The sequence below is a fragment of the Hibiscus syriacus genome, unplaced genomic scaffold (assembly GCF_006381635.1).
Source record: "Hibiscus syriacus cultivar Baekdansim isolate YM2019G1 unplaced genomic scaffold, ASM638163v2 tig00112789_pilon, whole genome shotgun sequence".
NCBI classification, from domain to species: Eukaryota; Viridiplantae; Streptophyta; class Magnoliopsida; order Malvales; family Malvaceae; genus Hibiscus; species Hibiscus syriacus.
In genome coordinates, this window is record NW_024063402.1 from 146156 (window position 1) to 172859 (window position 26704).

The 26704-nt window shown below is 36.1% G+C and overlaps 3 protein-coding genes and 2 pseudogenes across 6 annotated transcripts; 4 read left to right on the top strand and 1 right to left on the bottom strand.

Annotated features, from left to right (window-relative positions):
• Positions 1-265: 265 nt before the first annotated feature.
• On the top strand, positions 266-2693 carry LOC120183517 (ABC transporter G family member 20-like). Its single transcript, XM_039188196.1, has one exon. The coding sequence runs from the start codon at positions 376-378 to the stop codon at positions 2587-2589; it is 2214 nt and encodes a 737-aa protein (XP_039044127.1). The 5' UTR covers positions 266-375; the 3' UTR covers positions 2590-2693.
• Positions 2694-3050: 357 nt separating this feature from the next.
• On the top strand, positions 3051-22643 carry LOC120183546 (annotated as a pseudogene).
• On the top strand, positions 9292-10212 carry LOC120183529. The gene has a single exon (XM_039188204.1). The coding sequence runs from the start codon at positions 9292-9294 to the stop codon at positions 10210-10212; it is 921 nt and encodes a 306-aa protein (XP_039044135.1).
• LOC120183543 (DEAD-box ATP-dependent RNA helicase 57-like) lies at positions 15264-21873 on the bottom strand. Of its 4 annotated transcripts, none has more exons than XM_039188222.1 (12): positions 21684-21873; positions 21478-21595; positions 21260-21390; positions 21084-21175; positions 20896-20992; positions 20647-20727; positions 20332-20564; positions 19835-20029; positions 19666-19756; positions 19121-19246; positions 15728-15878; positions 15264-15636 (listed from the first exon to the last, which is right to left on the bottom strand). In XM_039188222.1, the coding sequence occupies exons 1-12, from the start codon at positions 21762-21764 to the stop codon at positions 15428-15430; spliced, it is 1605 nt and encodes a 534-aa protein (XP_039044153.1). In that variant the 5' UTR covers positions 21765-21873; the 3' UTR covers positions 15264-15427. The 4 variants fall into 4 exon arrangements, with proteins under 4 accessions (XP_039044153.1, XP_039044154.1, XP_039044155.1 ...); XM_039188223.1 differs by having other exon boundaries at positions 15270-15636; positions 19121-19243; XM_039188224.1 differs by having other exon boundaries at positions 15277-15636; positions 21260-21387.
• Positions 22644-22711: 68 nt separating the features above from the next.
• LOC120183530 lies at positions 22712-26704 on the top strand (annotated as a pseudogene).

Consider the following 26704-nt stretch of genomic DNA (forward strand, 5'->3'; position numbering starts at 1 on the left):
TTAAATTTTAATATTTTATCAAATTAATTAAAATTTATGAGTATAAAGATATTTTATTAATGAGATGATTAATAATATATATTCTAAACATTCTCAATTATTTAATAATATCCTATCTAAAATCATTGGCGGCTTCATTCTTACAAAAAAAAAAAATTAAAACTGTATAGGCAAAGCAGTTGTCGGCGCAGCTTCTTTTACCTAATAAACTTTAAACGCATTAAAACGAGAGGGTTAGATGCCATGAATCACCAAACATATTGACCCTTGTTGTTCTCGCACCTTTTCTCCTTTTTATAAATCCTTCTCATCACAGATTTTCCAGGCAACCCTCTTAATTGACATAGTTTTCTTTCTTTCCTTCTTTCTTTCACTATGTCATTCATCGGGGATTCAATGAGTTCGCCGGCGAAGCCAACGACTACAGACGACGACCTCCCATTGTTTAACAATTCCAAACAAATGGAACCCCCAAAAAACCCCAAAAAGCCCACGGTTTCTCCCACGCTAGCCGAGCTCTTAATTCACGTCGATGACGCCCAGAATTCTCCGGTCGATCACCGAGTCGTCGACCTACGCAATGGGTGTAGTTCACTCCTGTCGTCTAACCCTTTTGTTCTTAGTTTTAATAACTTGACATACAGTGTTAAAGTTCGTAAAAAGATGGGATTGGTACCGTTTTTTGGGAAGAAAGGCGATGAGATTGATACTAATGGGGTTAACACGAAGGTTTTGTTGAATGAAATATCCGGTGAAGCTCGAGAAGGAGAAATAATGGCGGTGCTTGGTGCAAGTGGCTCTGGGAAATCGACTTTGATCGATGCACTTGCGAGTCGTATTGCTAAAGATAGCTTAAAGGGTACTTTAATCTTGAATGGTGAAGTTTTGGAATCGAGGCTTTTGAGGGTGATTTCGGCTTATGTAATGCAAGATGATCTTCTTTTTCCGATGCTCACCGTGGAAGAGACGCTCATGTTTTCCGCCGAGTTCCGACTTCCGAGGTCGCTTTCGAAGACGAAGAAGAAGGCTAGAGTGCAAGCTTTGATCGATCAGCTGGGGTTGAGAAGCGCAGCTAAGACGGTGATCGGCGACGAAGGGCACCGAGGTGTTTCCGGAGGGGAACGAAGGCGGGTCTCGATCGGGATCGACATAATCCATGACCCTATCGTCTTGTTTCTCGATGAACCGACTTCGGGGTTGGACTCGACCAGCGCGTTCATGGTGGTTAAGGTCTTACAACGAATTGCTCAAAGCGGAAGCATTGTTATCATGTCGATTCATCAGCCAAGTTACAGGATTTTGAATTTGCTCGATCGCTTGATTTTCCTTTCACATGGAAACACTGTTTACGGTGGCTCGCCGGAGATGTTACCATCTTTCTTTGACGAATTCGGTCATCCGATACCGGATAATGAAAATAAGACCGAGTTCGCTCTCGACCTGATTCGCGAGCTCGAAGAAACTCCTGGTGGAACCGAAGGATTAGTTGAATTCAACAAGTCATGGCAGGCTAGAAAGAATCAAAGAAATGGATTCTCCATGAAATCAAATCTTTCACTCAAAGATGCAATCAGTGCAAGTATTTCTAAAGGAAAACTGGTCTCCGGTGCAACAAACGATTCCAATTTAACATCCTCGGTGCCTACTTTTGCAAATCCACTTTGGATCGAAATGATAGTTATCGCGAAAAGATCGATGTTGAACTCGAGAAGAATGCCTGAACTGTTCGGGATTCGATTAGGTGCGGTCGTCGTCACTGGAATAATCTTAGCCACCATGTTTTGGAAGCTAGACAATTCACCAAAGGGCGTCCAAGAACGTTTAGGCTTCTTCGCTTTCGCCATGTCGACGACGTTCTACACATGCGCCGAAGCAATCCCGGTTTTCCTCCAAGAACGCTACATTTTCATGAGAGAAACAGCTTACAATGCTTATCGCCGGTCGTCCTACGTTTTGGCTCACTCTCTAATCTCCATCCCATCTCTGATCATCCTCTCCATGGCCTTCGCCGCAATAACCTTTTGGGCGGTCGGACTTGCAGGCGGACTTTCCGGTTTCTTCTTCTTCTTCTTGACAGTCTTGGCCTCCTTCTGGGCCGGAAGCTCGTTCGTGACATTCCTCTCCGGCGTCGTCTCCCATGTTATGATAGGCTTCACGGTGGTCGTGGCCATCTTAGCCTATTTCCTGTTATTCAGTGGATTCTTCATTTCTCGAGATCGAATACCCGCGTACTGGATCTGGTTCCATTACATCTCTTTAGTTAAATACCCTTACGAAGCTGTTCTGCAGAACGAGTTCGACGATCCGACGAAATGCTTCGTCCGAGGAGTTCAAATGTTCGACAACACGCCGCTGGGGTCCGTGCCGCTGTCGCTGAAACTGAGGCTGCTGCAGAGCATGAGCGGCGTGTTGGGCGTCAACATCACCGGTTCCACCTGTGTGACGACTGGCGAAGATCTTTTGGCGCAGCAGGGTGTAACCGACATAAGCAAATGGAATTGCCTGTGGATCATCGTTGCATGGGGATTTTTCTTCAGGATTTTGTTTTACTTCGCATTGTTGCTTGGGAGCAAGAACAAGAGAAAATGAAAGCTCTTGTTCTGAGATGAAGATGTTGTGGCCAGCTTCTTTATACTTCAAGTTTAAATATTTATCTACTCAGTCTAAAACTTACCTCCTTTTTCTCAAGTATATGCATGCCACATTATTATACATATGAATCAACTCATAGTCCCTTCTTAAAAATGTTTATTGTCAAATGATTAGGAGTATTTAGAACATATAATACTTTGTAATCGCTTTAACTTAATGAAAAAGAATTAAATCTTAAACTTAATATAAGTTAAGTTTAAACTTCAATTAAATCAGACCCTCATCTGAAGAAAAACAAATAGCTTATATGGGCTCAATATTTAGTCGTTTTATTGACATATTCATGACCCATAAGCTGAAGTTTATTCAGATTAGCCCATTCGAAGACGGAATAGAGTAGTTTCCACATCCAAACAATCCGAACCTACCATATTTACTTAGCACATCCACACTCCTAAAACCCTAGCTGCTGCTTGGTGTTCACTTTGTAGCATTTTACTTCATTTTCCCACTTCCCACAACCTAAACCCTAACAATGGCAACCGCCGCCGCCCGACCTCTGGTTTCGGTTCAAACCATAGAATCCGACATGGCTACCGACGCTACCCCTACCGTCCCTCTCGCTGATGTCATGAAAGCCTCGATCCGACCCGACATCGTCACCTTCGTCCACGACAACATCTCCAAGAACCGCCGCCAACCCTACGCCGTCTCCAAGCGTGCTGGTCACCAAACCTCAGCTGAATCCTGGGGTACCGGACGTGCCGTCTCACGTATCCCGCGTGTTCCTGGTGGCGGTACTCACCGTGCCAGTCAAGGTGCTTTCGGAAACATGTGTCGTGGTGGCCGCATGTTTGCTCCTACTAAGATATGGCGCCGCTGGCACCGGAAAATCAACGTCAACCAGAAGAGGTACGCCGTGGCCTCGGCCATCGCTGCCTCTGCTATTCCTTCTCTCTTAATGGCACGTGGGCACCGCATTGAGGCTGTCCCTGAGATGCCTTTGGTCATATCGGACGCTGTGGAGAGCGTGGAGAAAACTTCGGCTGCAATTAAGGTTTTGAAACAGGTCGGAGCATATCCGGATGTGGAAAAGGCTAAGGATAGCCAAGGGATCCGACCCGGAAAAGGGAAATAAGGTACATTTCCCGTAAAGGTCCATTGATTGTTTACGGAACCGAAGGGGCGAAGCTCGTTAAAGCTTTCAGAAACATTCCTGGTGTCGAGATTGTCAATGTGGAGAGGCTTAACCTGTTGAAACTCGCTCCTGGTGGACACCTTGGAAGGTTCATTGTTTGGACCAAATCTGCTTACGAGAAGCTTGACTCGATTTACGGGTCATTTGATAAGCCTTCTGAGAAGAAGAAAGGGTACGTTTTGCCTCGCTCTAAAATGGTGAATGCTGACCTTGGTAGGATCATTAACTCTGATGAGGTTCAGTCGGTCGTTAAGCCGATCAAGAAGGAGGTCAAGAGGGCACCAATGAAGAAGAATCCACTCAAGAACTTGAATGTTATGCTGAAGTTGAACCCTTATGCGAAGACTGCTAAGAGGATGTCACTTTTGGCTGAGGCACAACGTGTTAAGGCCAAGATGGAGAAGCTTGACAAGAAGAGGAAGCCTATTTCTAAGGTATACAGATTCTGTTTCTGACATGCTCTTCAATTTCTTAATGTTGAAAATTGCACTTTTCTGTGTTAGGCTGATGCATTATAGAATTATATTTAATGCTTAATGTAATGGGACGCTTTGTTTGCTGGTCTTGAGTTTGATTTATATGATCAAAGGAACCATTTCTGCTTTTTAATGCCAAGTATTTATTTGATTGACTGATGTACTATACGATAAGTTGCTATTGCTGCTGCAACTCTGTTTAAAATCATGCTTCGAAACTATTCATATGATGCACATATCTTGCATGCATTTAGTGGTTTTGTTGAGAGAAAGGGAGGCAGTGGGAGGACTCTTATTTTGTGTTGTGCTACTTGTTTATTTGACTCACGCCATTGCCTACGACATATGCTACATGAGTATTATGCATTGATTTTTCCACCTTATGTTGAGCATGACTTTGGGCTTGATACGTGCTGTGTGATAGCATCCAGTGGTTCTCTTTCTCTTGTTTGAGTCATGTGTCCCTGCATCATCTCCTTCTCTATGTTATAATTTCACGTGATTTTGGCCGGATAATGGAAGTGGTGGGAGTCTTAGTTTTTTCTATTTGTTTACTTAATTTGAGCCATTTCATTTGGTCATATGCTAGATGAGTACTAAGCACTGTTTTTTCACCTTATGTTGAGCATGAGATGAGGCTCAAAGTGAATTAAAATGGGCACCCTTTGGTTATCTTTCTCACTGGAGTCATATTGGTGGTTTTCAAATTATGAAGTCGAATGTTTGCATCTTTCTAAGATTCAAGTTGGTTCCTGCATTTGTTTACATTCTCGGGCGAGATTGATGTTTTCTCAATTTCCATGTTGGTTTATTGACCCCGTTCTTCTTCCTTTTGCCTCTTCTCGTTCCTTTCAGGAGGAAGCATCGGCAATCAAGTCGGCTGGCAAAGCATGGTATCAAACCATGATCTCCGACAGTGATTACACCGAGTTCGAGAACTTCTCTAAGTGGTTGGGAGTGTCTCAGTGAATTTAGTTTTCTGCTCTAGACGATTAATTGTATCAGTTTTGTTTTGGTGGTGGCATTTCTATTTCCTTTTGATTGTTGAGAACAAAGTATGAAATACTTAACAAGACTGGTTGGTCTGATGGTTATGTTATTGAAATGTTTTCCTTGCATTGTTCATCGTTTATTCTTTATTTTTCGGTAAAATCGGATTGAATTTTGAGTCGGATAAAGTTTTCTTAAATTCAGATCGATTGATGAGTAGGAAGTATAATTCTTTAGTTAGATTCGAGTAGACTAGAAAACTAATCTGGTCTATATCCATCTCTAATCATATACATCAAAGAAAGTACGAAAACAGAAAATCCAACTCATATTATCACATAATTCAACGCAAATCGCAATGTATTCATAGTTACGGTCGACTCTCCTTAATTATTTTCTTAATCCTATAATTAGTTAATTTACATTTGAACCGCCAAATTTCTCCGAAATTCAAAAATAAAAATAAATCAACTTCCGTTTTCTCCTTTCTCCTTTCGTCTCTCCTCCATTTCCCATCTCCATGATCAAATTCTTTGATTCGATTTGTTAATTTTAAATCTTCATTTGTTTTTAATAAAAAAAAAGTGGGATTATGAGTTACAGAGCGATTTCGATATCAAAGGATTGTGCCTCATCGACGTTACGGCCGAAGACGATTACCTCATCGATACGCCTTTCATTGAATCTATCTCAGGTTTCCATTTATCATCTCCTCTTGAACTTTCATGTTCCATTGATTTCTCTACATTTTGTACCATTTTTTCCAATGATGCTTGAAATTGATCAATAAACGTAATTTCAATTAGCATTAGCTGCTTTTTCGGTAATTAGTAATGAATTTTGTGATTTAGTGATCAAGTTTAATCGGTTTATCACAATATTTAGCTTCCGATTCATTGATAACAAGGCAAATTCTCTGGATAATTTTTGTGCACAATTTTTTCCAATAATTGTTTTTATTTTTCTGAAAAAATTGGATTTTTGTGTATTTTATTTTCACTTGCGATGGGTCCTCAGCTTACGTCCGGCTCCCATTCCACGTGTCTTCCTGAAATAAAACATGACTCATTGATAGAATGATTATAAAATAATATTTAATCTAAATACACGGTTGAATAACAATAACGATTTTTTTTATCACCCATCTTACTCTAATTTCTAATTTCTCTTTGCAGTATTGTGTCCAACACATTTGAATATTACTATAAATTATGACCCTCCAAGTACATCAAAACAAGTTTGAAAATATCGAATATATCCTGCATCCGATTCTCAAAACCCAAGTCCGAATAACATAGTATTCAAATACTCATAAGATAACTATTTACACCAAAATCTATATCATAGCTAAAAACATAATTAGTAAAGGATTGAAAGATCCAAAACCCAGATTTAAAAACCAACAATTCTCGTGAAAAAAAGACCATTCCAGGAATAGCTTAAACACTTCAAAATGAAAAAGAAACACAGACAAGCTAAGCAATAGAGAAGAAATGCCATTTATTTTAGCAAAAATTAAGAAGAAAAAGCACCCCATGTTGGCTGAGAATTAGAGAGACTGTTATGGATTGAAGTTGTAAGCGGAAAGGAGTAGCCGCTAAGTGTTGAAACCTTCAAGAGACTTAACCCTAGACACGATGGTGCATGTATAATAAGATAACATGTCCTTTTAAAAAAATGGGTAAATTATAAATTTGACGATTGAACTTTCATATGATTCCTATTTTACTCATCATACTTTTAAAATTTTCAATTTGCTTATTCAACTTTATAAATTGAGTTTTTTTTGTCACTTTACCGTTAAACTTCTCACGCCGTTATGGTTTGGCTTAGAGAAATAGTTTTTAATCGTTAAAAGCCACGGATGCTATGACGTGGCTTAGGATAAATTACAATTTTGACAATTAAACTTTCATATTATTCATATTTTACTCATCGTACTATCAAAAATTTTAATTTTTCTCACTCTGCCATTAAACTTCTCATTGTCAACGATCTTCCACCGCTGCCCTCATTGCCAAAACCATTTCCGACCAGTGGTGGCTCACACCACTACCTCCAACAGCATTGTCGTCGCCTCCCGATCGAAGCCATGCCCTTCACATTTGATGAAAGCCCATCGTTCATTGTAAAATCATAGGAAAACATTTGATGACTTGCCATTGATCTCAGTCGCTATTGAATGATGACCTTCACCGCCAGTACGAGTGTGTGCGTCAGGCCACAGCGATCAAAACCCTGGAGGTCAACATCAAGGCTCCCCGCCTTCAAAGGTTCGTCAGGAAACCAAAGCTTCCCATCGGTTTTCATCGTTTTCCGACACCCCAACCGTTAGTTCGTCTCACTGTCGCCACTGATGAAGTCCTCTCCTCTTTCCGACCAAAACCCAGTTGATTTTCCCTTTAACTATCGTTGCCTCCGTTGACCATCCGTTTTTCTAACCCCAACATAAATCTATAAAGTTGAGTGAGCAAATTGAAAATTTTGAAAGTACAGTGAGTAAAATAGGAATTATATGAAAGTTCAATTATCAAATTTGTAATTTACTCTTATTTTTTTGTAGGATATAAAATTACATAGTTTTTGTAGAGATTGACATGCCATAACATCGTTAGCTATTTAATGGTTTAGTGACCAAAACAGGAGCAATTTAAAAGTTGAGTGAACAAATTGAAAATTTTGAAAGTATAGTGAGTAAAATAGGGATTGCATGAAAGTTCAGTTATCAAATTTGTAATTTACCCTAAAAATAATATTATATAGTTAAATTGTATTTAAATGATTAATGTTAATTATTTTATTTAAGGGTGAAGTATAGAAATGGTCCCTCAACTATAGGATAATACTTTATTAAGTCACTCAATTATTAAAAGTTATAAAATGATCATTTGACTATATAGTGTTGCTTTGTTGAGTCCTTAGACTATTAAAATTTACAAAATGGTCACCCGACTATTTTATTATGTTTCAAACTCGTCCTTTCTTCCATTAATAAATGGACAGTATTTTGAGTTGAACGTTAATTTTTTTATTGTGATATGATAAAATCTTTTCATAGAATCTCAAATGATTATTATATTACAGTCATCATGTTGATGTCCAGCTTAAACAACCACCATTTTTTAACGAAAAAGAATGAGTTTGGAATATAATGAATAGTCGAGTGATCATTTTGTAACTTTTACTAGTCAAGAGAATTAACAAAACAATATTCTATAGTCAGAGAACCATTTTATTACTTTTAATAGTCAAATGACTTAATAAAGTTGTACCCTATAGTAAGGGGACCATTTGTGTACTTTACTCTTTATTTAAATATTATATAAAATAGATAAAAAGGTAAAATAAATTATAATATTTATTATCATTTAAAGATTATTTTTAAATTTATTCTAATTAAATTAATATTTGATTAACTTGTAACACCAATTAATTAAATATTTCTAGATGTTTTGGCTTTAAGAGTTATTATCATATATATATATATGTGTGTTAAAACAGTCCAACTCTGTTATTAATCGTAAGTTGTGGTTATATTTTGTGTTTTAATGTGATTAATTTTAGTCTTTATAGATTTTGAAATTTAAAATTTTTAAATTGATTTAAATGGTTAAGGATAATATAACAAAATTATAAGAGATATGAATTAAATCTATAATTTATTTACTATAATATATTGACTAATAAAAATTTTTGATTTAAAATATTTAATGTTTAAATTTTAAAACTTGCAAGGACTAATGTTAAAATCCTGATATATTAAAGTGGATTGGATAAAAAAGGATTTCTTTTATACTAAATAATTATAATATCAAAATTAAATTAATTGATCTATACATTAAATAATTATAATCATAAACAAATCAGAATGAAATCAAATTCAAGCAATTATAATCTCCCATTAAACATGTAAGTTTCATGCCATTTTTTTACATTCAATGCATTAAAGTCTCTGCAGATTTCGTGGGTGTTCCAAATATATATATGTATGTATGGCTGCTTCCATGCTGCTCTGGTGTTCTTAGAGAAACAAAAATGTCTGAAAAGATCTTAATGGCTGCTTCCATGGCTGCTCTGGTCTGTCATCCCAGTTCCTCCATTAAATGCTTTAAACCCAAATCAAAACCATCTTCCTCACATAGAGAAAATACATCAAAATCCAACACCAAAAAGGATGTTTGGACCTGTTCTTCATTTCCCAGAACCTCTGTTTTTTCATCTTGTTCCAACATGAACACAACATTAACACACCCCAATCGTGTCCCTTCAACGAGCAGCACAGATTCGTGTCTGGTTTCGAACCTCTGCGAAAAGGACCCGGCTTTTCGAGTCGTGGAAGCCATGTTCGAGTCCGGTTGGGACGATAAAGCCGGGCCCAAAATCGAGAAAATATTGAAGATCAATCATAACATCGGTGTTCTGAAGAGGTTTGAAGAGTATAAGGAGATTGTTAAATCCAAGTCTGCAAATGTTTCTCGGAGATTGGCTGTTGATGGCAATGAGCTGTTAAGGTTCCATGGTGCCATTGTTACTTGTTCCTTAGGTAACAATGAGTTGTCAAGGATTTGTAGCAAGGAAAGTTGCGGGGTTTGCAGAATGGTCCGGCTGGTCGGCTCGGCGGGCGAAGAATCGGTGGCGTTAAGCAACGATAGCCGACGAGCGCATCGGAGAGTTATGAAGGAATGCCGTGTTAATAATAAGATTTGTGCTAGGAAAGCTGTTGTTGTTTGCCGAGTAATTGCCGGAAGGGTTGCTCGGTGTCACCAACGAGGGCTCGGACTTGTTGAAGAACGAGAAGGCGGGTTCGATTCGGTGGCGAGTTTGCCTAAAGATTCATCGGAAGGCTCCGAAGAGCTTATTGCTTTGAATGCAAGAGCTGTGCTCCCATGCTTTGTGATTTTATGTAGTGCCACACACTCCAAATATTATAGAATGTCAAAATCCAGCATTTCTTAGTCTCGGTTTTAATCGACTCATATCTTTTAAAAATCATATCTTAAATGTTTTTAGATCTGATTATGAATATTTATTAAATCGATTATGAATAGTTTAATATTTTTTCTTTAAACAAGTTGATAAAGATTTTTGCCTATATTACTAATAAGCATAGCATTTTAGGTGTGTTATAAGGATAATAATAAATTGGATTTCTTCATTCTAATCCTTTCAAAATCCAAATATTATTTGTATTAAATTTTACTTAATTAATGTTTTAGCCGAATATTCCTTAAAATTTTAAAAAGTGAAATAAATTTGATTTTCGAATGCGTAAGTACTCTACTCCAAATTTGTAACCCCTACACCCGGTCTATGCGTTTCGGCTAACTCTAGCGGATTACATTAAAGATTCTGAAAGACATTTTTCCAAAAACCTTATTCAATAATTTAAAATCATATTACAAATGACCTTTATATAAAAATATATAATAATTAACTATAAAAACTAAATTCGTAAATATAAAACATGAAAGAGACCAGATAAAATATTACATGAAATAAATCCGGAACATCGAAAATCAAATATCAGTAACAAAAGCAGAATTCGTCATAAAACGATAAATACTTCAAAAATAAGGTACATGTCACCATAATTAAAAACAGTTCAGAAGACATAATATTACAACAAAATACTTTGAACTAAATGTACCAATCCTCCAAGTGCCTGATACGGAGTGTCTAATCTGAGAGTATCTGAAAGGGGTAAAACAGTTTGAAAAGTGAGCTAGAGGCTCAGTGTGTCCCAACAGTGCACAAATAAAAACATACAGTTATGATTTTTAAAACCAATACAGATCACAGTCATTAAAACATCTTAGGAGTTTTTAATTTAAAAACTCCGCATCGTCCTCCAACCGAACGCCATGTGCAGATCCCCTGAAATGCACAACCAAAGAGAGTACCTTGGGGCCTGCGAGCTTACCCAAGACAATTCTCGTGGCCACTAAGGCTTACCCAAGAAAATTCTCAGGGCCGTAGAGCCTACCCAAGGCTCGACTTAGGTCCATAAGGAATTACCAATCGGTGTTGAACCTATCATAGGAATTACCAACAGCGGCTGAACATGCCAGAGTCTTCATACCAGAACCCAGAGTACCCCGTAGAAAACATTTTTTCAGACGGCAACCAGTAGTAACAGTAATTCAGAGTTCAGACAGATCATCAGTTTATTAAACCAATATCCATAAATCATAAGTCGGGCAATCATACTTTACATTTCAGTAAATCCAGAATCAGATAAATCATTCAGTAGATAAATCAGATCAAACATTGTATTTCAAATCAGAGAAAACAATCATGTGCACATGAGATTTCAAATAGATATTTAAAACATCTATTCTGTACATAAGGAACACACATCGATAATAAGGTCAGTCCGGAAGATCTATCGAGCACCAGCTTCACTAGGCTCTTCGACTGAACGGGAACCTAAGCCATATCAGAACAGGATTATATTCGGAATAATATTCTAAACAAAATAACTAACATGGTTTTAGAACTATACGAGTATTTACAACTTCTCGTGGGCGAGCGAATCGGGAGGAACCGGGTCGAGCAGTGAAACAATCAGGAGATCCCCGAGTACCTTTAACATAACTATAATTAGTCATTGATCATTCAGTTCAATTAACTAAATTAAAGCACTTAGATAAATATGATTTTTTCAGGTTTACGGGCTAATTCGGAGGCTTTCGGTTTTGAATTTGGTAAAACGGACTTCGGATTCGGACTCATGACGTCGAAAAATGTCAGAATAGGTATACTCGGACAAAATCAACGGTCATTTACTAGCTGGTCAACGCTGGTCAAAGTTCTGGTCAACAGTGCTCACAATCAACAGTCAACTTTTACAAAAATAGCAACTTAACATAAATTAATTACGAAACTAAGACCCTTTTAAAAATACTTACGAAACTAACACCCTTTTAAAAATATTTACGAAACTAACACCCTTTTAAAAATATTTACGAAACTAACACCCTTTTAAAAATATTTACAAAAATAATACCCTTTTAAAAATATTTACAAAAATAGCACCGAACAGAAATTAATTACGTATTAGGCACTCTTTTTAAAAATATTTACAAAATAGCACCAAACAGAAATTAATTACGTATTAGGCACTCTTTTAAAAATATTTACAAAAATATCACCCGAATGTTTTACATATTTCTCTAGTCAGGTCAACGGATCGGGTCAACGGTCGGGTCGGGTCAACGTTCAGTTACTCCCTGAGCTACAACAATCTAAACCAACACCAACTATAATATGTTTTCAAGCTAAAACACTGAAATATTATCGAAATTAAACGATCTGACTTTACTTACAGCGGACAGACGAAACGTCAATTTCAACTCAACCTACCTACTGGGTTTTGATCGGAAAGCTATGAGGAGTTTGAAATCGAGGCGGTGAAACAAGACGGTCGTTGAAATGGCCAGAATCGACAAAATCAAAACGACGATTGGGGTTTTGAGTGTCTATTTCCCTTCTCGATTCAGCATATCTGTGACCGATTTCAGAGCGAGGTTGGTCGGGATCGCTTCGCAGAGGTCAGGCGCACCTGATGGAGGTGGCGGTGCTGTCCACCACCGGCCGGAACAAGGAGGAGGAGGAGGGGAGGAAGCTAGCTTAAATGAGGAAAAATGAGTTTAACATACGGGGAAGATGAATCTGCCAAACATGATAATCATCCACATTTAAAAATAAAACCAACCTTCTATTATTTCAAATAATAAAAAAAATACATTATGGCATGGTGATTCATCCATTGTTCGCCACTAACATTTTTTTAATATTTAAATCCCATGGTGATTAATCTATTATCTTCCACCAACATTTTTTTAAATGTTTAAAACCCCATGCCCCCATTATTTTACGCTTAGTGCTCTATATTTATTTTTTATATTATAAAAATATATTTCTAGCAACACTCTTTCTATACCCGAGTAAAAATATAAAACCCCATGCCCCCATTATCTGATAGGTTCAGTCGCTGTTGGTAATTCCTCTGATAGGTTCAGCACCGATTGATAATTTCTTATGGACCTAAGTTGAGCATTGGGTAGGCTCTGCGGCCCTGAGAATTTTCTTAGGTAAGCCTTAGTGGCCCCGAGAATTGTCTTGGGTAGGCTCGCAGGCCCCAAGGTACTCCCTTAGGTTGTGCATTTCTGGGGATCTGCACATGGCGTTCGGTTGGAGGACGATGCAGAGTTTTTAAATTAAAAACTCCTAAGATGTTTTAATGATTGTGATCTGTACTGGTTTTAAAAATCATAACTGTATGTTTTTATTTCTGCACTGTTGGGACACACTGAGCCTCTAGCTCACTTTTCAAACTGTTTTACTCCTTTCAGATACTCTCGGATTAGACACTCCGTATCAGGCACTTGGAGGATTGATACATTTAGTTCAGAGTATTTTGTTGTAATATTCTGTCTTCTGAACTGTTTTTAATTATGGTGACATGTACCTTATTTTTGAAGTATTTATCGTTTTATGACGAATTCTGCTTTTGTTACTGATATTTGATTTTCGATGCTACAGATTTATTTCATGTAATATTTTATCTGGTCTCTTTCATGTTTTATATTTACGAATTTAGTTTTTATAGTTAATTATTATATACTTTTATATAAAGGTCATTTGTAATATGATTTTAAATTATTGAATAAGGTTTTTGGAAAAATGCCTTTCAGAATCTTTATTGTAATCCGCTAGACTTAGCCGAAACGCATAGGCCGGGTGTAGGAGGTTATATCATAATTGAAGGGCATCTAAAATATCCAAATTTGAATATGAAGAAAAAAATTACCTAAAATCTTAAAAAAATGTAAAACGAATATGATATTTGTATTTAGGGATGGACACGAGGAAGGGCGGGGTGGGTTTTTGACAGACCCGGCCCGACCCGAAAACATATATGTAAAACCCAACCCGACCCATCCCAAGGAATTTTGAGTTTTTTCTTACCTCGAACCTGCTCTGATTTTTAGACTAAAACCCCGAATCCGTCCCTCCCCAAAAACCTAATATATTTTAATAATATAAAAATAATATAAAAATAAAAATTATTAAAATATAATATATATATATATATATATAACCGGTTTGTGTCGGTATTTTTCACTTTAAACCCGTCTCCATATCGCCTTTTCACTACATAACTCGTCTAGAGCCCCCCAAATAAAACCGACCCCTATCGGGTCGGGACCCAGTAGATTCGGATATTTTGACCATCCCTATTTGGATTCGCTATTTGTAAATATAATACTCTGAAACCCCTTAAAATTAAAAAAAATTTGAAATGAATTCCATATTCAGTACGTTATTCATAAAAATAATCTATTATATACGATAATTAAAATATTCAACTATAATTACTTGGTTTGATGCAAAGATAAAGCATGTTATATTTTCAAAGGAAGAATTTAAGTTTAAACCTTGAACTTAATTTTTTTTTTGAAGCGTATATAATAATCTAAGCTCAAAGCATATTATATTTCTGCTATTGTAGCTTCCTATGTTAATTTTGATTACGCATGGTTTCACTTCCAAAAAAATAAAACCTTGAAGGGTATAATTTTGGAAAGAACCATAAACTTCGAAACAGACAGAGTAAAATAAAAATTAACTTTATAAAAAACCTGTAATTCAGTGATCTCTATATTTGATGCTTTTCCCTTGCATAAAAAAACATAAACTGACTTTTATTTGATATTTTTAGTTTATCTAAACCGTAAGTCTTTAAAATATGTTCTGCTAATTTTAACTACAAATAGTTTTCTTTTTTAAAATCAAAACATACTTGATGAGCTTATTTTAAAAAAGAAGAAAATAAGAATACCACGTATATATTAACTGTAACTTTTAAGCAGGGTGGAGGCCTTTAACATATACTGATGGAAGGGCAGCTCTCTACAATGTCTTGCATTTTGATAACAATAGCCTAAATAAAAAATTGTAGGAACATTGACCCCAAAACCTACAACAATCTGTTTTGGTCTCGATCGAGGCATTAATAATCTTCACCGCACTGGTTTGGTCTCGATCGAGGCATAAATAATCTTCACCGCAATGGTTGGAGCACCAAACGGATAAAAATCCAATAAGACAAGAAGTTATGAAATAAAGAGCTCTACGATAAAAGTACGAAAAAACTGGTGCAAATCGTTTAATCTTCCACATTATCTGGTATAGTTAAAATCGACTCTCGTTTTGGCCGATGCTTCTTCCACCTTAGCTTACGCATGGCCATGATCCAGGATGGGACCTCACAGCCAGATGCTGACATCACATTAGCTATGTTACGCAAAAACGGAACATCATCTTCTGTGTAGAAAGTAATAGCTTCTCCGGTCCTCCCTGCTCTACCGGACCGACCTATGTGAGACATCAATTAAACTTGGTTAAAATAACCACACACAAAAAAAATCTATTTCCATCTGTTTAACAAGCAAGGTCTGCAGCATACCGATTCGGTGAATGTAAGCAGCAGCGGAATCTGGAAAATCGTAATTAATCACACAATTGACACCCTTGAAATCCATACCACGGGCAATGACATCAGTGGCAATCAAAACCCATGTTTTGCCAGCCCGGAAGTCATTAACAACATTTTCACGCTGCATTCAAATTATAAGATGTCCGGACCAAGTAAATTTAAAAATTAGAATTCTTCTGTTGGTGCGGGCGGAAAACAAAACAAGAATGAATCCCGCATGGTTAATAAGCATGGAAATTGTAACACCCCCAACCCGTATCCGACCCGGATACGAGTCCGAAGTGTCACATTGACTTTTTAAACCTTGACTCTTAAGAAAAATCCCGGGAAATTTAAAACTTTATTTAAAACAAAATACAGACTTTATCAGAGTGCTCGTACTTAATGACTTATTACATGCCAACACTTTATACATAACCAAAAACATACTTTGTCAAATATTTCTGATCTGATCTTTTGGTAAGGAAAACTGATCTGTTTTGCCCCGCATCACTCCTTACTCTTCTCGAAACCTACGTGTGAAACAATCACACGCTAAGTCGAAGACTTAGTGAGGCATAACAACTTATAATGCACTTTAAAACCTATATTGATACATGCATGATCTATTCTATCATGTTACAGCAATTTCATGCATTTTTCATATCGTATAAATCATATCAGATTAATTGCAGTAAATACATGCATACACATACTTCATCATTAACAGTTTATCATATAATCACATACTATTTCAATCAAACACTATGCACACGCAACATCATATCATTTCTATAGCATTTATCATACCACTAACTTATATTTGTTCATATCTCTGGATTAGCCCATGTACATATGTGAGAACTATCGATATGTGAGTCTATAGAGGTTGTGCACTATGCTGTCACCACAGCTCGTATAAAATGCACCGAAGTGCCCCGTAGAATTGCACCGAAGTGCCCGTAGAATTGCACCGTAGTGCCATATAATGATGTCCATAAGGACCACATAGAATTCCTTAAGAATCATATACATATACTATGGATCAAGTATGTGTCTTTCAAGACTTCACACAGGTTCCAAAGGATATACATATGTCCTAAAGAACCGAGTAGACCCTCGACTCTTGGCATGCCAACTATACCCCTAGCTCTCATGACACATAACATGGGCGTTATCATTTATTTCATTTCAAATATTCACATAAACTTGTAATTCACTTTCACATATCACTTATCACATAGCTTCTTTTCATATGATCACATAGTCCCGTAGTTCACTTACACGTAGATCATTTCCATATAATTCACATGTCACATATGTCATGTTTTCATATAATTTTTATCATTTCTCACCCAATCACCTTTATTCATATAAACATACTTATCATATCTTGTTCACATAAGATCATATACTTCATATAATACATCGAAACACCTAGAACACTTTCCCGTAGCTTATAGTCATAAGTCTTATCTCATAACATATACTTGTTTTCACATATATATATATATTTCATATCATTTCTTATACCATCACATAATTCATTTAACATCCATAACATATTATGTAACATATTAATAGAAATACCTATAAGTCATATCACTTAGAGCACATATATATACTTATAGTCACATTGCTTATATCTTAATCTTATGCCTTCTCTTAGACCTATATATATATTCACATGTTCAGGTAATCCACCATTTCATCACATAATTATGTATTCATATAACTCATTTCATTTCATTTCATATCTATATATATATATATCCTCAAGATTTATCATAATATAAATAATATAGCACTCTTATAATTCATATTCATATTCATCTCTGTCAGACTTATAAACACATCTCACTTCTATTATTTCTTTATGTATAATCTAATCTGTTTACTTAATTCAATTTCATATAACTCGTATAATATTCTCATATAACTTCACAAATTTCTATCATTCAACCTATGTGTTATAGCTTTATTTAAACATATGAATCTTTCCCATCTAGCTTATCTTATATATTCATCTTATCATTTATGTTCAAATCTCCTAGTTAGTGTACTATTCTCACTTCATCCTATAGATCAATATTATCCAGCTTATTTCACTTATCATATAATAATATAATTATATTTTACTATGATCACATAGTTTACATCTCATCTAATTCATAACCTTTCTTATGTAATTACTTATACTTTATCATCTAACACAAAAGAACAGATCGATCCATATAATCAAGCATACATACATGCATATTCAACTCATGTCTTTAATCATGCATTCATGTGTAACACTTCAGGAAATAGACTCATCGCAAGTCTTATTCCCATCGCACATCATATACTATCGAATATGCACTCACCTGGGCCTCACTAGTCAATTCCAATCTCTTATCTTTCCCTTGATCGATCTTACTTGCCAAACGTTCCGGAATTGCTTTATGCGTAGAATCTACATAAACGTACATTTCGAGACCATCATTAGATACCTACACCTTGTAATTGGATACTAGCAACTTAAACTAACTAATTAAACCCATATTCCCAATTTTCCTTTAGGGGGAATCGGTTCCCCCCTATGGGGGTATCGGTTCCCCCATGACATACTGGAAATTCTTGTTCGTTTGAAGGGGTATCGGTTCCCCTTGAATGGGTACCGATTCCCCTTGCCCAGAAATCATATTTTGAGCTCGAAAATCCTTCATTTTCAGCTCAACATATCATACTTCATTCCCTTTAATATTCCTAACTTTCAAACACATACTTAAACTCATTTCTACTCCATAATCACTTCTTTAAACTCCAAATTCTATCCTTTACATGTCATTCAAGAATCACACTAAATTTCCAACATGTTCTAAAACCCATTCTATCACTTCATATCTCTTAATTTAATCCTTGACCAGTCAAATTCAACTTCACAATCTATTAACTCCTTCCATATCAAAAATTCACTTAAAAACTCATTTTTCTTAATTTCTCATAACTTGTTAATCTTTGAGGTTTAAGCCACCTAAAGCTTTCCTTAATCTTTCTTAATATCCCAAGAATCAAAACAAGCTTTAAAACGAAAGAATTAACCAACTAAAGACTCACTTACCTTATACCAAGCTTCACGGTTGAGAGGAGGAAGAAGACTGAAGAATGCTCTGGACTCTTCTTCCTACGTGCTTATTACCCTTTAAAAAAATTATAAAAAATCTTTCTGGTCAAATGACCATAATACCCTTAATTTCCTTTAATAATTACCAAATAACCTTCAATATATATATTCAAATAATCATTGAATTCTTTCATTCTTCTACTTTAGTCACCAAATTCTAAAACTTTACAATTTGGTCACTAACCCGATAGTGCGGATGTTACAGAAATAGCCTTTACCTGTATTTCAGATAAGTCGGAATGGATGACACTAGCTCTAATATTATCAAATTTCAGCTCTTCATACAGTTCCTTCGCCCGTTCTTTGCTTTGGACAAAGATCAAAACCGGTGGATCCAATTTCTGCTGCCAAGCATGTTAGAATACAAAAGCAAGAATAGGGTTAAGACATACTCCAGATGAAAAAATGGATACCAAGAAAAGAAAATGGATTTTTTATGCTCATATCCTTTCAAGCAAAATATTGCTAATGCAATAAATAAAACAAGGGATATCGGTACAACCTATGTTGCTCAGAGGCGTGTACGAGTGTCGGAAACGGGTAGGTATACAAGACAGGTATGGTTAGACTTTTCTTTGGTTTCCATGTATTTGAAGGATCCTTGTCCCCATATCCATGGGTCAGACACTAGTCCATGAACAAGATAACGGAACACAATTTCTAAGAGTAAATAAGGTGGATTGTCTATGATATATCAGAATGTTGGGAAGTGACCATAATTGCAAGAGAAATTGCATTCTCAACATCCATTTAAGCGGCATACCTCTTGAAAACTCTGACGAAGTGCAAGGAGTTTCCCTTCTTCAGTTCCAGCAAAAACTAACTTTTGATTAACAGAATCAGAGGCTGTATTCCTGGATAAATATAAAAAAGTTGAAGTATGTCAAAGAGGATTCATCTTCACTGTTGAGAGATAATGATCCCGTACTTACTTTCGCCCAATAATAACTCGAACAGCATCATGCATTATGGTGCGTGCAAGTTCCTCAACAGAATCAGGTAAAGTAGCACTAAATAATGAGCGTATTATTGAAGGATTAGAACATGCTTTGACCACAGCATCAATCTGCTTTATCAAGCCAAGCTCAAACAGTTTGTCAGACTCATCCAGGACAAGATATTCAACCCTGAAGAGAGAAAATTTGTATCAAGAAAGCAGTTTAGATTCAAAATTAATGTTCAACCTTGAAACATTCAGACTATTCTATCCATTCTGATAAAAACAAGATGTTCTAAGCATAGTTTTCCCAAAATCATGAGCACTAAAAAACATTCAAATAAATAGTTATAATAAACCAGAAATAATCAAATAATTAGTAGTGTCGAAAGAGCTTTTAACATCTCCTTTCCTACACATTCATCCTATTGGTCTCTCTACAATCTAAAATGAGAAAATAAATGTTTTGGCAAGACAATTTATAACCCAAACCTGCTCAAATCAAGTTTCTTTTTCTTGATAGCTGAACGCAAGCGAAGTGGTGTGGATATAAGTATATCACAACGAAGCTTTGATAAATCCCCACTTCTTATGATCTTTTTAGTCAATAATTTCATATAAAACTTATTGCCTTCTGCAAGTTTTTTGCACTCTCTGGTTGTCTGGGCAGCTAGCTCACGAGTGGGACACAAAATAACAGCCCTAACGCCTTCAGTTGATGCATGCTGATAGATGAAGAAAATTGATCAGAAAACTTGGCAATAACTTCAGCAAAAAATTACTAAAATTTATTCAAAGGAAAGATACCTTCAGTTTCAGAAGCATGGGTGATACAAAAGCCAAGGTTTTTCCAGATCCAGTTGGAGCACAAGCAAAGCATTCTCGTCCCTTCACAAACAATGACAAAAGTGTTCCAGTTTTCAGCCAGTAAAAGACTTTACTGAATATATATAAAGCAAAAACAGTCAAATACTGATATTTTTACTGCATAGGCTAATTGCCAACCAAAAAAAATGCAAGGAATAAAAGTAGCAGTAGGTAAATAAAAGAACATACAGATAGAAGAATCGGGATAGCCTGCCGTTGAATTGGTGTTGGCTCTTTAAATCCAAGTTTAGCAAAATTCTGCAATAAGTAAGATTCACATCCATATCTGCATAATTCAAGAAAATCTCAACTCATGCAACCAAAAGACAAGGTCAATGTCAACTAATATTTTAAACAGAATACAAAGGAGCACATACACTGAGCTTAACTCCGCAAAACTCTTCAGTGGAGTCGCAACATTATTCCCAGAGACATGAATATTATACTTTTTCCGCAGGATCGAATCAGCCTAATCTCAACATCAAAATTATGAAAACTATATCAAAGATACTACGCAAAACTGCAATTCATGCATGGATTTTAAGAAGCAAACCTCCAATTTTCGGTTTAATTTCTTCTTTTCTTTGGAAAGTTTATCTTCTTCCTCATCTGTTTTATTCACTTCGCTTGATACCGATGCTTTTATTGAACTCTTAAAGACATTAAATCCTTCCACCGCTTCTATGTTCCAATCAATCAAAAAAAATCCAGAATATGAGATTCAATATAGCAGCTAATAAATTAAAAAAAAGGTAAAAGAAAAAGAAATACCTGAAGCTCCTTGTTTACGCTTTCGTTTTTTGGTAGAAACCGTAGCTTCCTCTGAATCTGGATTTGCACGTTCGAACGAGCTCAAATAATCGAATTTGTTTTCAGTTTCTTTTTTCTCCTAAACGAAACCGAAGAGAATAAAATATTCAATTAAACAACGAACTCCACAGTAAAATTGTGGAAAAACAAGTGAAGAACAAACACACCTTAAACCGGGCGATCTCGCTGGCGTACTTCTTTTTGTTGAAGCTAGTTCCGGCGAACAAGAAAGAAGCGCCGTCTTCCATGATCAGAACTGTGAGAGCTCTTTCAAATACGGCGGCAATGGTGAAGTGGGGGTTTTTATTTTTGTTTTGGGGTTTAACAATTTAAGTTCGCACATTCTCTCTAGTTTTTGTGGCAGAAGTATATAAAAAAAGGGAGAGATAATTTTAGATAAGTTCTATTTTTGTATATTTTAACAATATACCCTCATTTTTAATTTATATTCAAATAAGTCCATCACCTTTGTTTTATATATCAAAATAAGTCTTCCAGCTTTAATCTAGTTAATGTATACCTAGAGTAAGGGCTTACTTAGGTGTAAAATATATACAATAACTTAACCAAATAAAATAATATTTTTTAAATTTAGTATATATTTTGATCAATAATTTTATTAGTTGACTAAATAAAACATATTCAACGTTTTTTAAGATAAAAAAACATATGAGATTTGACTAAATAGTCACTTGATTTTTTTAATATTTTGGTACCTGATGTTTCATTTTAGAAAGAAAATATGTATTTTAGAAATGCTTAAACATGATGTTTAATTTAAGAAATGTTTTTCCACGAGATAATATTTTTACACTAAAATCAATGATTCTACATTAGGAAATGCTAGAAGTCAATGTTTTTATAAGTATTTGTATACTTAAATATATTTTTGACATTATATTAAATTATTGTTTGTTTAATTTAATAAAACAATTCTAATATAAATTTTATATTACATATTTTATTTTATTTTTGAATTAGGGGCTTATTTTTTTATTTTGACTCGACCAAAAAAATAGTCAAGATTGGTCATGCGGGTTCACATATGGCCATGCGGGTTCATTTTCTGAAATGAAAATGTTTTTCTAAATTAAAGATTATTTTTTCTCATAAGTTAGAGATTATTTTTTTCTCATAATAAATTAAGAGAAGTTTTTCTAAGCTAAAATTGTTGAAAAATTACTTGAGGTTAACAATGTCACAAGAAAGATTGAATGAGCTACTTATGTTATGTAATGAAAAAAATATGTTGAAAAATATTGATGTTGACGCTATGATTTTGTATTAAAAAATGCTCGAAGACAATGTTTTTATAAATTTTTGTGTGCTTTAATTATTTTTTTTTGATATTTTTAAGATGATAATTAATTATTATTTATTTATTTTAATAAAAATAATAATATTAATTTTATACTATATATTTTTTATAATTTTTTAAAATTATGGGCTCATTTCCTTTATCTCGCCCCGGGTAAAAAAAAATACCCGAGCCGGTCCTGATGAGGTTGAACTTACATTGTTTCCAGGTGTCATTCCTCCGAAGAATCTATACGGTTATGACCTTAATCTGTCTGCTGGGGCAAGGGGAGCGTTCTCTCCGACGGGCATCTCTGATTTTGCCCCAATCACACCAGAGATAGGAAATTTATACGTGGAGATCAGAACTGAGAAGAGAGATGAGCAAGCAAATGTGCTCGTTGACGTTAAGAGTTGATGTGGATGGAATTCAATGCAGTAAAGAGCTCCAAATGCCTGTTTCAGTGTCATCCCTGACAACTATACTGAGCAAGGGAAATCAGAATCCTGAATAGCAGATAGCCATCTTGCTGAACTAGAAAGGCACAACACTGCAGCTGAAACAAAGGAAGAGAAAGCACATGCCTAAGGTAACTACGGGGGCAAACCTAGAAAGCCGGTCACTCCAAAGCCTAATGGTCCTCAGGAAACCCCAACTGGTAAGAGGAAATATGTACGGAAAAATAAAATGAAAAACGACACATCGACCCCCCCCCCCGGGAGAAGCAATTGCAGATAAACCAACAGGGAAGAGGAAGTATGTGCGAAGAAAGGTACTTAACAAAGACTCCATGGTTCCCACACAAGAAGAAAGTGGAAAGGGGACTACTAATCCAGAGAGACTCGAGCATAATAAGAAAACATGCAGAAGGGCCTTAGATTTTGGCATAGAAGGGAAAGAAAGAGATGAAACTTCTGCAGGCAAGCCAGCCAGTTATTTAAATTCTAGTTCAGGGACAGAAAACCTGTGGAAAGAAGGAAGTCAATCGAAGTCAATGATTCAGTTTCTGACAGAATTGAAGTGACAGCAAAAAAGACAGAAACAGGCATTTTCTTTGAACTAAACCAATCTGTAAATCAAACGCTGAAAGATTGTTTATCTTTGCCTGAAGATCAAGCACCAGGCACAACACTTCCAGACAAGAGGACTCCTTCCCATAGAAGACGAAATACTCATCCCCAGAAGCTAAATAATGAGAAAGGAAAACATAGAGCTACTGCCCATGATGGACTAAAAATAAACCAACAAACTGAGTTGGAATCCGATGCTCAGTTTCCAGCAAGAAGCCCGATTGACACTAAGTGCAGAAGCAGCTTGCTACCGGAGGGAGGGCAAGCAAATAAGTCAGCAGCCACTCAACAAGCACATACCAGTGCAGTGAATTCACATGGGAGTCAATACAATAATTTATCTGTATACCAGATGATACTAGGGATGCAATATCCAAAATTTCACAGGAGAAAGAAAACTGATAAAGAACAAAACTTGGCCGCATCTAGGGCACCATCACCCCTCACTGCTGCAGAAAATCTCACTCCTGCTGAAGCATGTCTGGCAGATAAGGGTGAACTAAATACCCACGTTGTTGTTTCAACAAAACATGACCCAGGAATGAACTTTTCTCTGAATAAGTTGCAAACTTTTAATTGCATCATAGCTCCAAATCAAACAGAGAGTCCAAAGAGAAAGATAGTTGTAGGAACCACAGGGATTCGAGATTTGGCTTCACTTAATGGCATTGCACCAGAAGGCTGCAGCAATCAGTCACCTGTTGATTATGACATAAGACAAGTTGCAAATACAGGGAAATCTCATACAAGCATAGAAGCCATTGCCACAGAAATGCATGCAAAATTGGCAAAAACAAAGAGACCAAAGAAGACAAACTGTTTCGTAAATTCAGCATTTTCTGGTACGAGTGAAGCAAAAATGCACATGAAACTCGCCTTATCAAATCAAAACCAGTTTTCTTAAAAAAATTTAGGTATGCCAATAAAGTACTAACATCATCTCTTCAAGTAACTTTTAGATCTTTGAGTAATTTGCCATATCTGTCAAACCTTTTAACTCATGTAATCAACTTAATGCAGGTTCCTCTCCAGAAGAAATATGGAAACAGTTTTTCTCTGTTGATGCACTTCTTGAACAGTTCAACCAATTGGACATTAATAGGGAAGGTAGCGCAATTGCATATCAAGAGCAGAATGCACTTGTCCCTTATATTATGAGATACCAAGAGCAGAATGCACTTGTTGTTTATAGAGATGGAACCATTGTACCATTTCTGCCAACTAGAAAACGTCGCCCACGGCCTAAGGTCAACCTGGATGAAGAGACAACTAGAGTTTGGAAGCTTCTCTTAGAAAATATCAATAATGAAGGTATTGATGGAACTGATGAAGAGAAGGCAAAATGGTGGGAGGAAGAAAGGAGAGTATTCAGTGGACGTGCAGACTCATTTATTGCACGTATGAACCTTGTAAAAGGTAACATAGTTTTCTAATATTTTCCTTGATAGCACTCTTAGAGGACATGTTTTACAAGCATTTGTTAAAACACTTAATTAGATAGATTATTTTAATGATTAATAGTGTTTATCATGCTATGAAATGAGGTTCAGGTAAATATTATTGCTGTAAATGGCACTATTGAACCCTTCTGTCCCACTTATCAGTGCCTATATAAATAGAAATAGAAGGATTGTACGTTATGCAGAGAGGTGTTCAAAAAAAGGGAACAGAGGGGGAAAGGTGGGGAATTTCTCTATAAAAACATAAATTGCACAAGTTATCTCTGTATAACAGCTAAGTGTAACGGGATCTACCATGACATGTATCTCAGTGAACTTGTTTCATGTTTATATATTAGAATTTAGAAGACATGATCTCTCTTACCTTTGTTTCCTTCATGAGAGTTCAATGTCATTTCTACAGGGGATAGACGCTTCTCTCCATGGAAAGGATCAGTCTTGGACTCTGTAGTTGGAGTTTTTCTTACTCAAAATGTCTCTGACCATCTTTCCAGGTAAGCTAAAGTCCCCTAAGAACCTTTAATGAGCCACAACAGTAAAAGGAAATATTTTAATTTTTGTTCAAACTTTGACAGTTCTGCATTCATGTCTCTTGCCACTCGCTTTCCTCTCAAATCAAAAGGCAAGGACAAGTATCATCAAGAGGGAACAAGCTTAGCAAATGGAGCAGACTTCTATGTCTTGGAGCCAGAAGACTGTATATTAATTCAACCAGTTGGTGACCAAAGTTCGATGACTGTTGATGGGTATCAAGACTCTGAAGAAAAAGAGGTTGTCAACAGCAAGGAATTGTCTGGAAATGTGCTGCTACAGTAAGCTCAATAAATGAACCAAAGTGCAAGTTGCTGGACTCTTCTGGAAGTGGTTTGAGTACATGTTGTGACTCCACTATAAGCAGAATGAACATGGAAACTATCAGGGGGGAAAGTGAATGTTCCAAAGGAGGAGGAGAAGCAAATGATGTCCTCTCATCTCAAAATTCTGTGGTTTCATCTGAAACCTCTGTGGAGTTTTCATTGGTTCACACTGCTGAAAGAAGAGCATTATGCTCAGAGAGCAACTCGGAAGCGGGTGAATATACTAAGCGACCTATGTTTGACGTGCTGAATAGCTCTACTTCTTTTGTACAGCTTTTAGAGATGGTTGGATCTGCCAGGTTGCAAGAAGTTTACAGTCATCAAAACATGTCTACAAATGAGATCTCAAAGGTAGAAACAAGCCAATCCCAGAATCACCAGAGAGAAAACTGTGACAACTCTGAAGGTCCTACAAGTTCCAATGGGGAAGACCTTATGCCATCAGATAAATTTAACCACTTTTCCAAAATAATAAGGATGTATTCGACTCCTATAGAGGCTTAG

What these genes read in the sequence shown, in the direction of transcription:
- LOC120183517 (XM_039188196.1), top strand. Translation starts at nt 376, where the DNA reads ATGTCATTCATCGGGGATTCAATGAGTTCGCCGGCGAAGCCAACGACT.
- LOC120183529 (XM_039188204.1), top strand. Translation starts at nt 9,292, where the DNA reads ATGTCTGAAAAGATCTTAATGGCTGCTTCCATGGCTGCTCTGGTCTGT.
- LOC120183543 (XM_039188222.1), bottom strand. Translation starts at nt 21,764, where the DNA reads ATGGAAGACGGCGCTTCTTTCTTGTTCGCCGGAACTAGCTTCAACAAA. An exon ending in TTCGTCAGAGTTTTCAAGAG is followed by an intron (nt 19,247 to 19,665) that starts GTATGCCGCTTA and finishes CATGCTTGGCAG; the next exon opens with CAGAAATTGGATCCACCGGT. An exon ending in CCGACTTATCTGAAATACAG is followed by an intron (nt 15,879 to 19,120) that starts GTAAAGGCTATT and finishes ATTTGAATGCAG; the next exon opens with CGTGAAAATGTTGTTAATGA.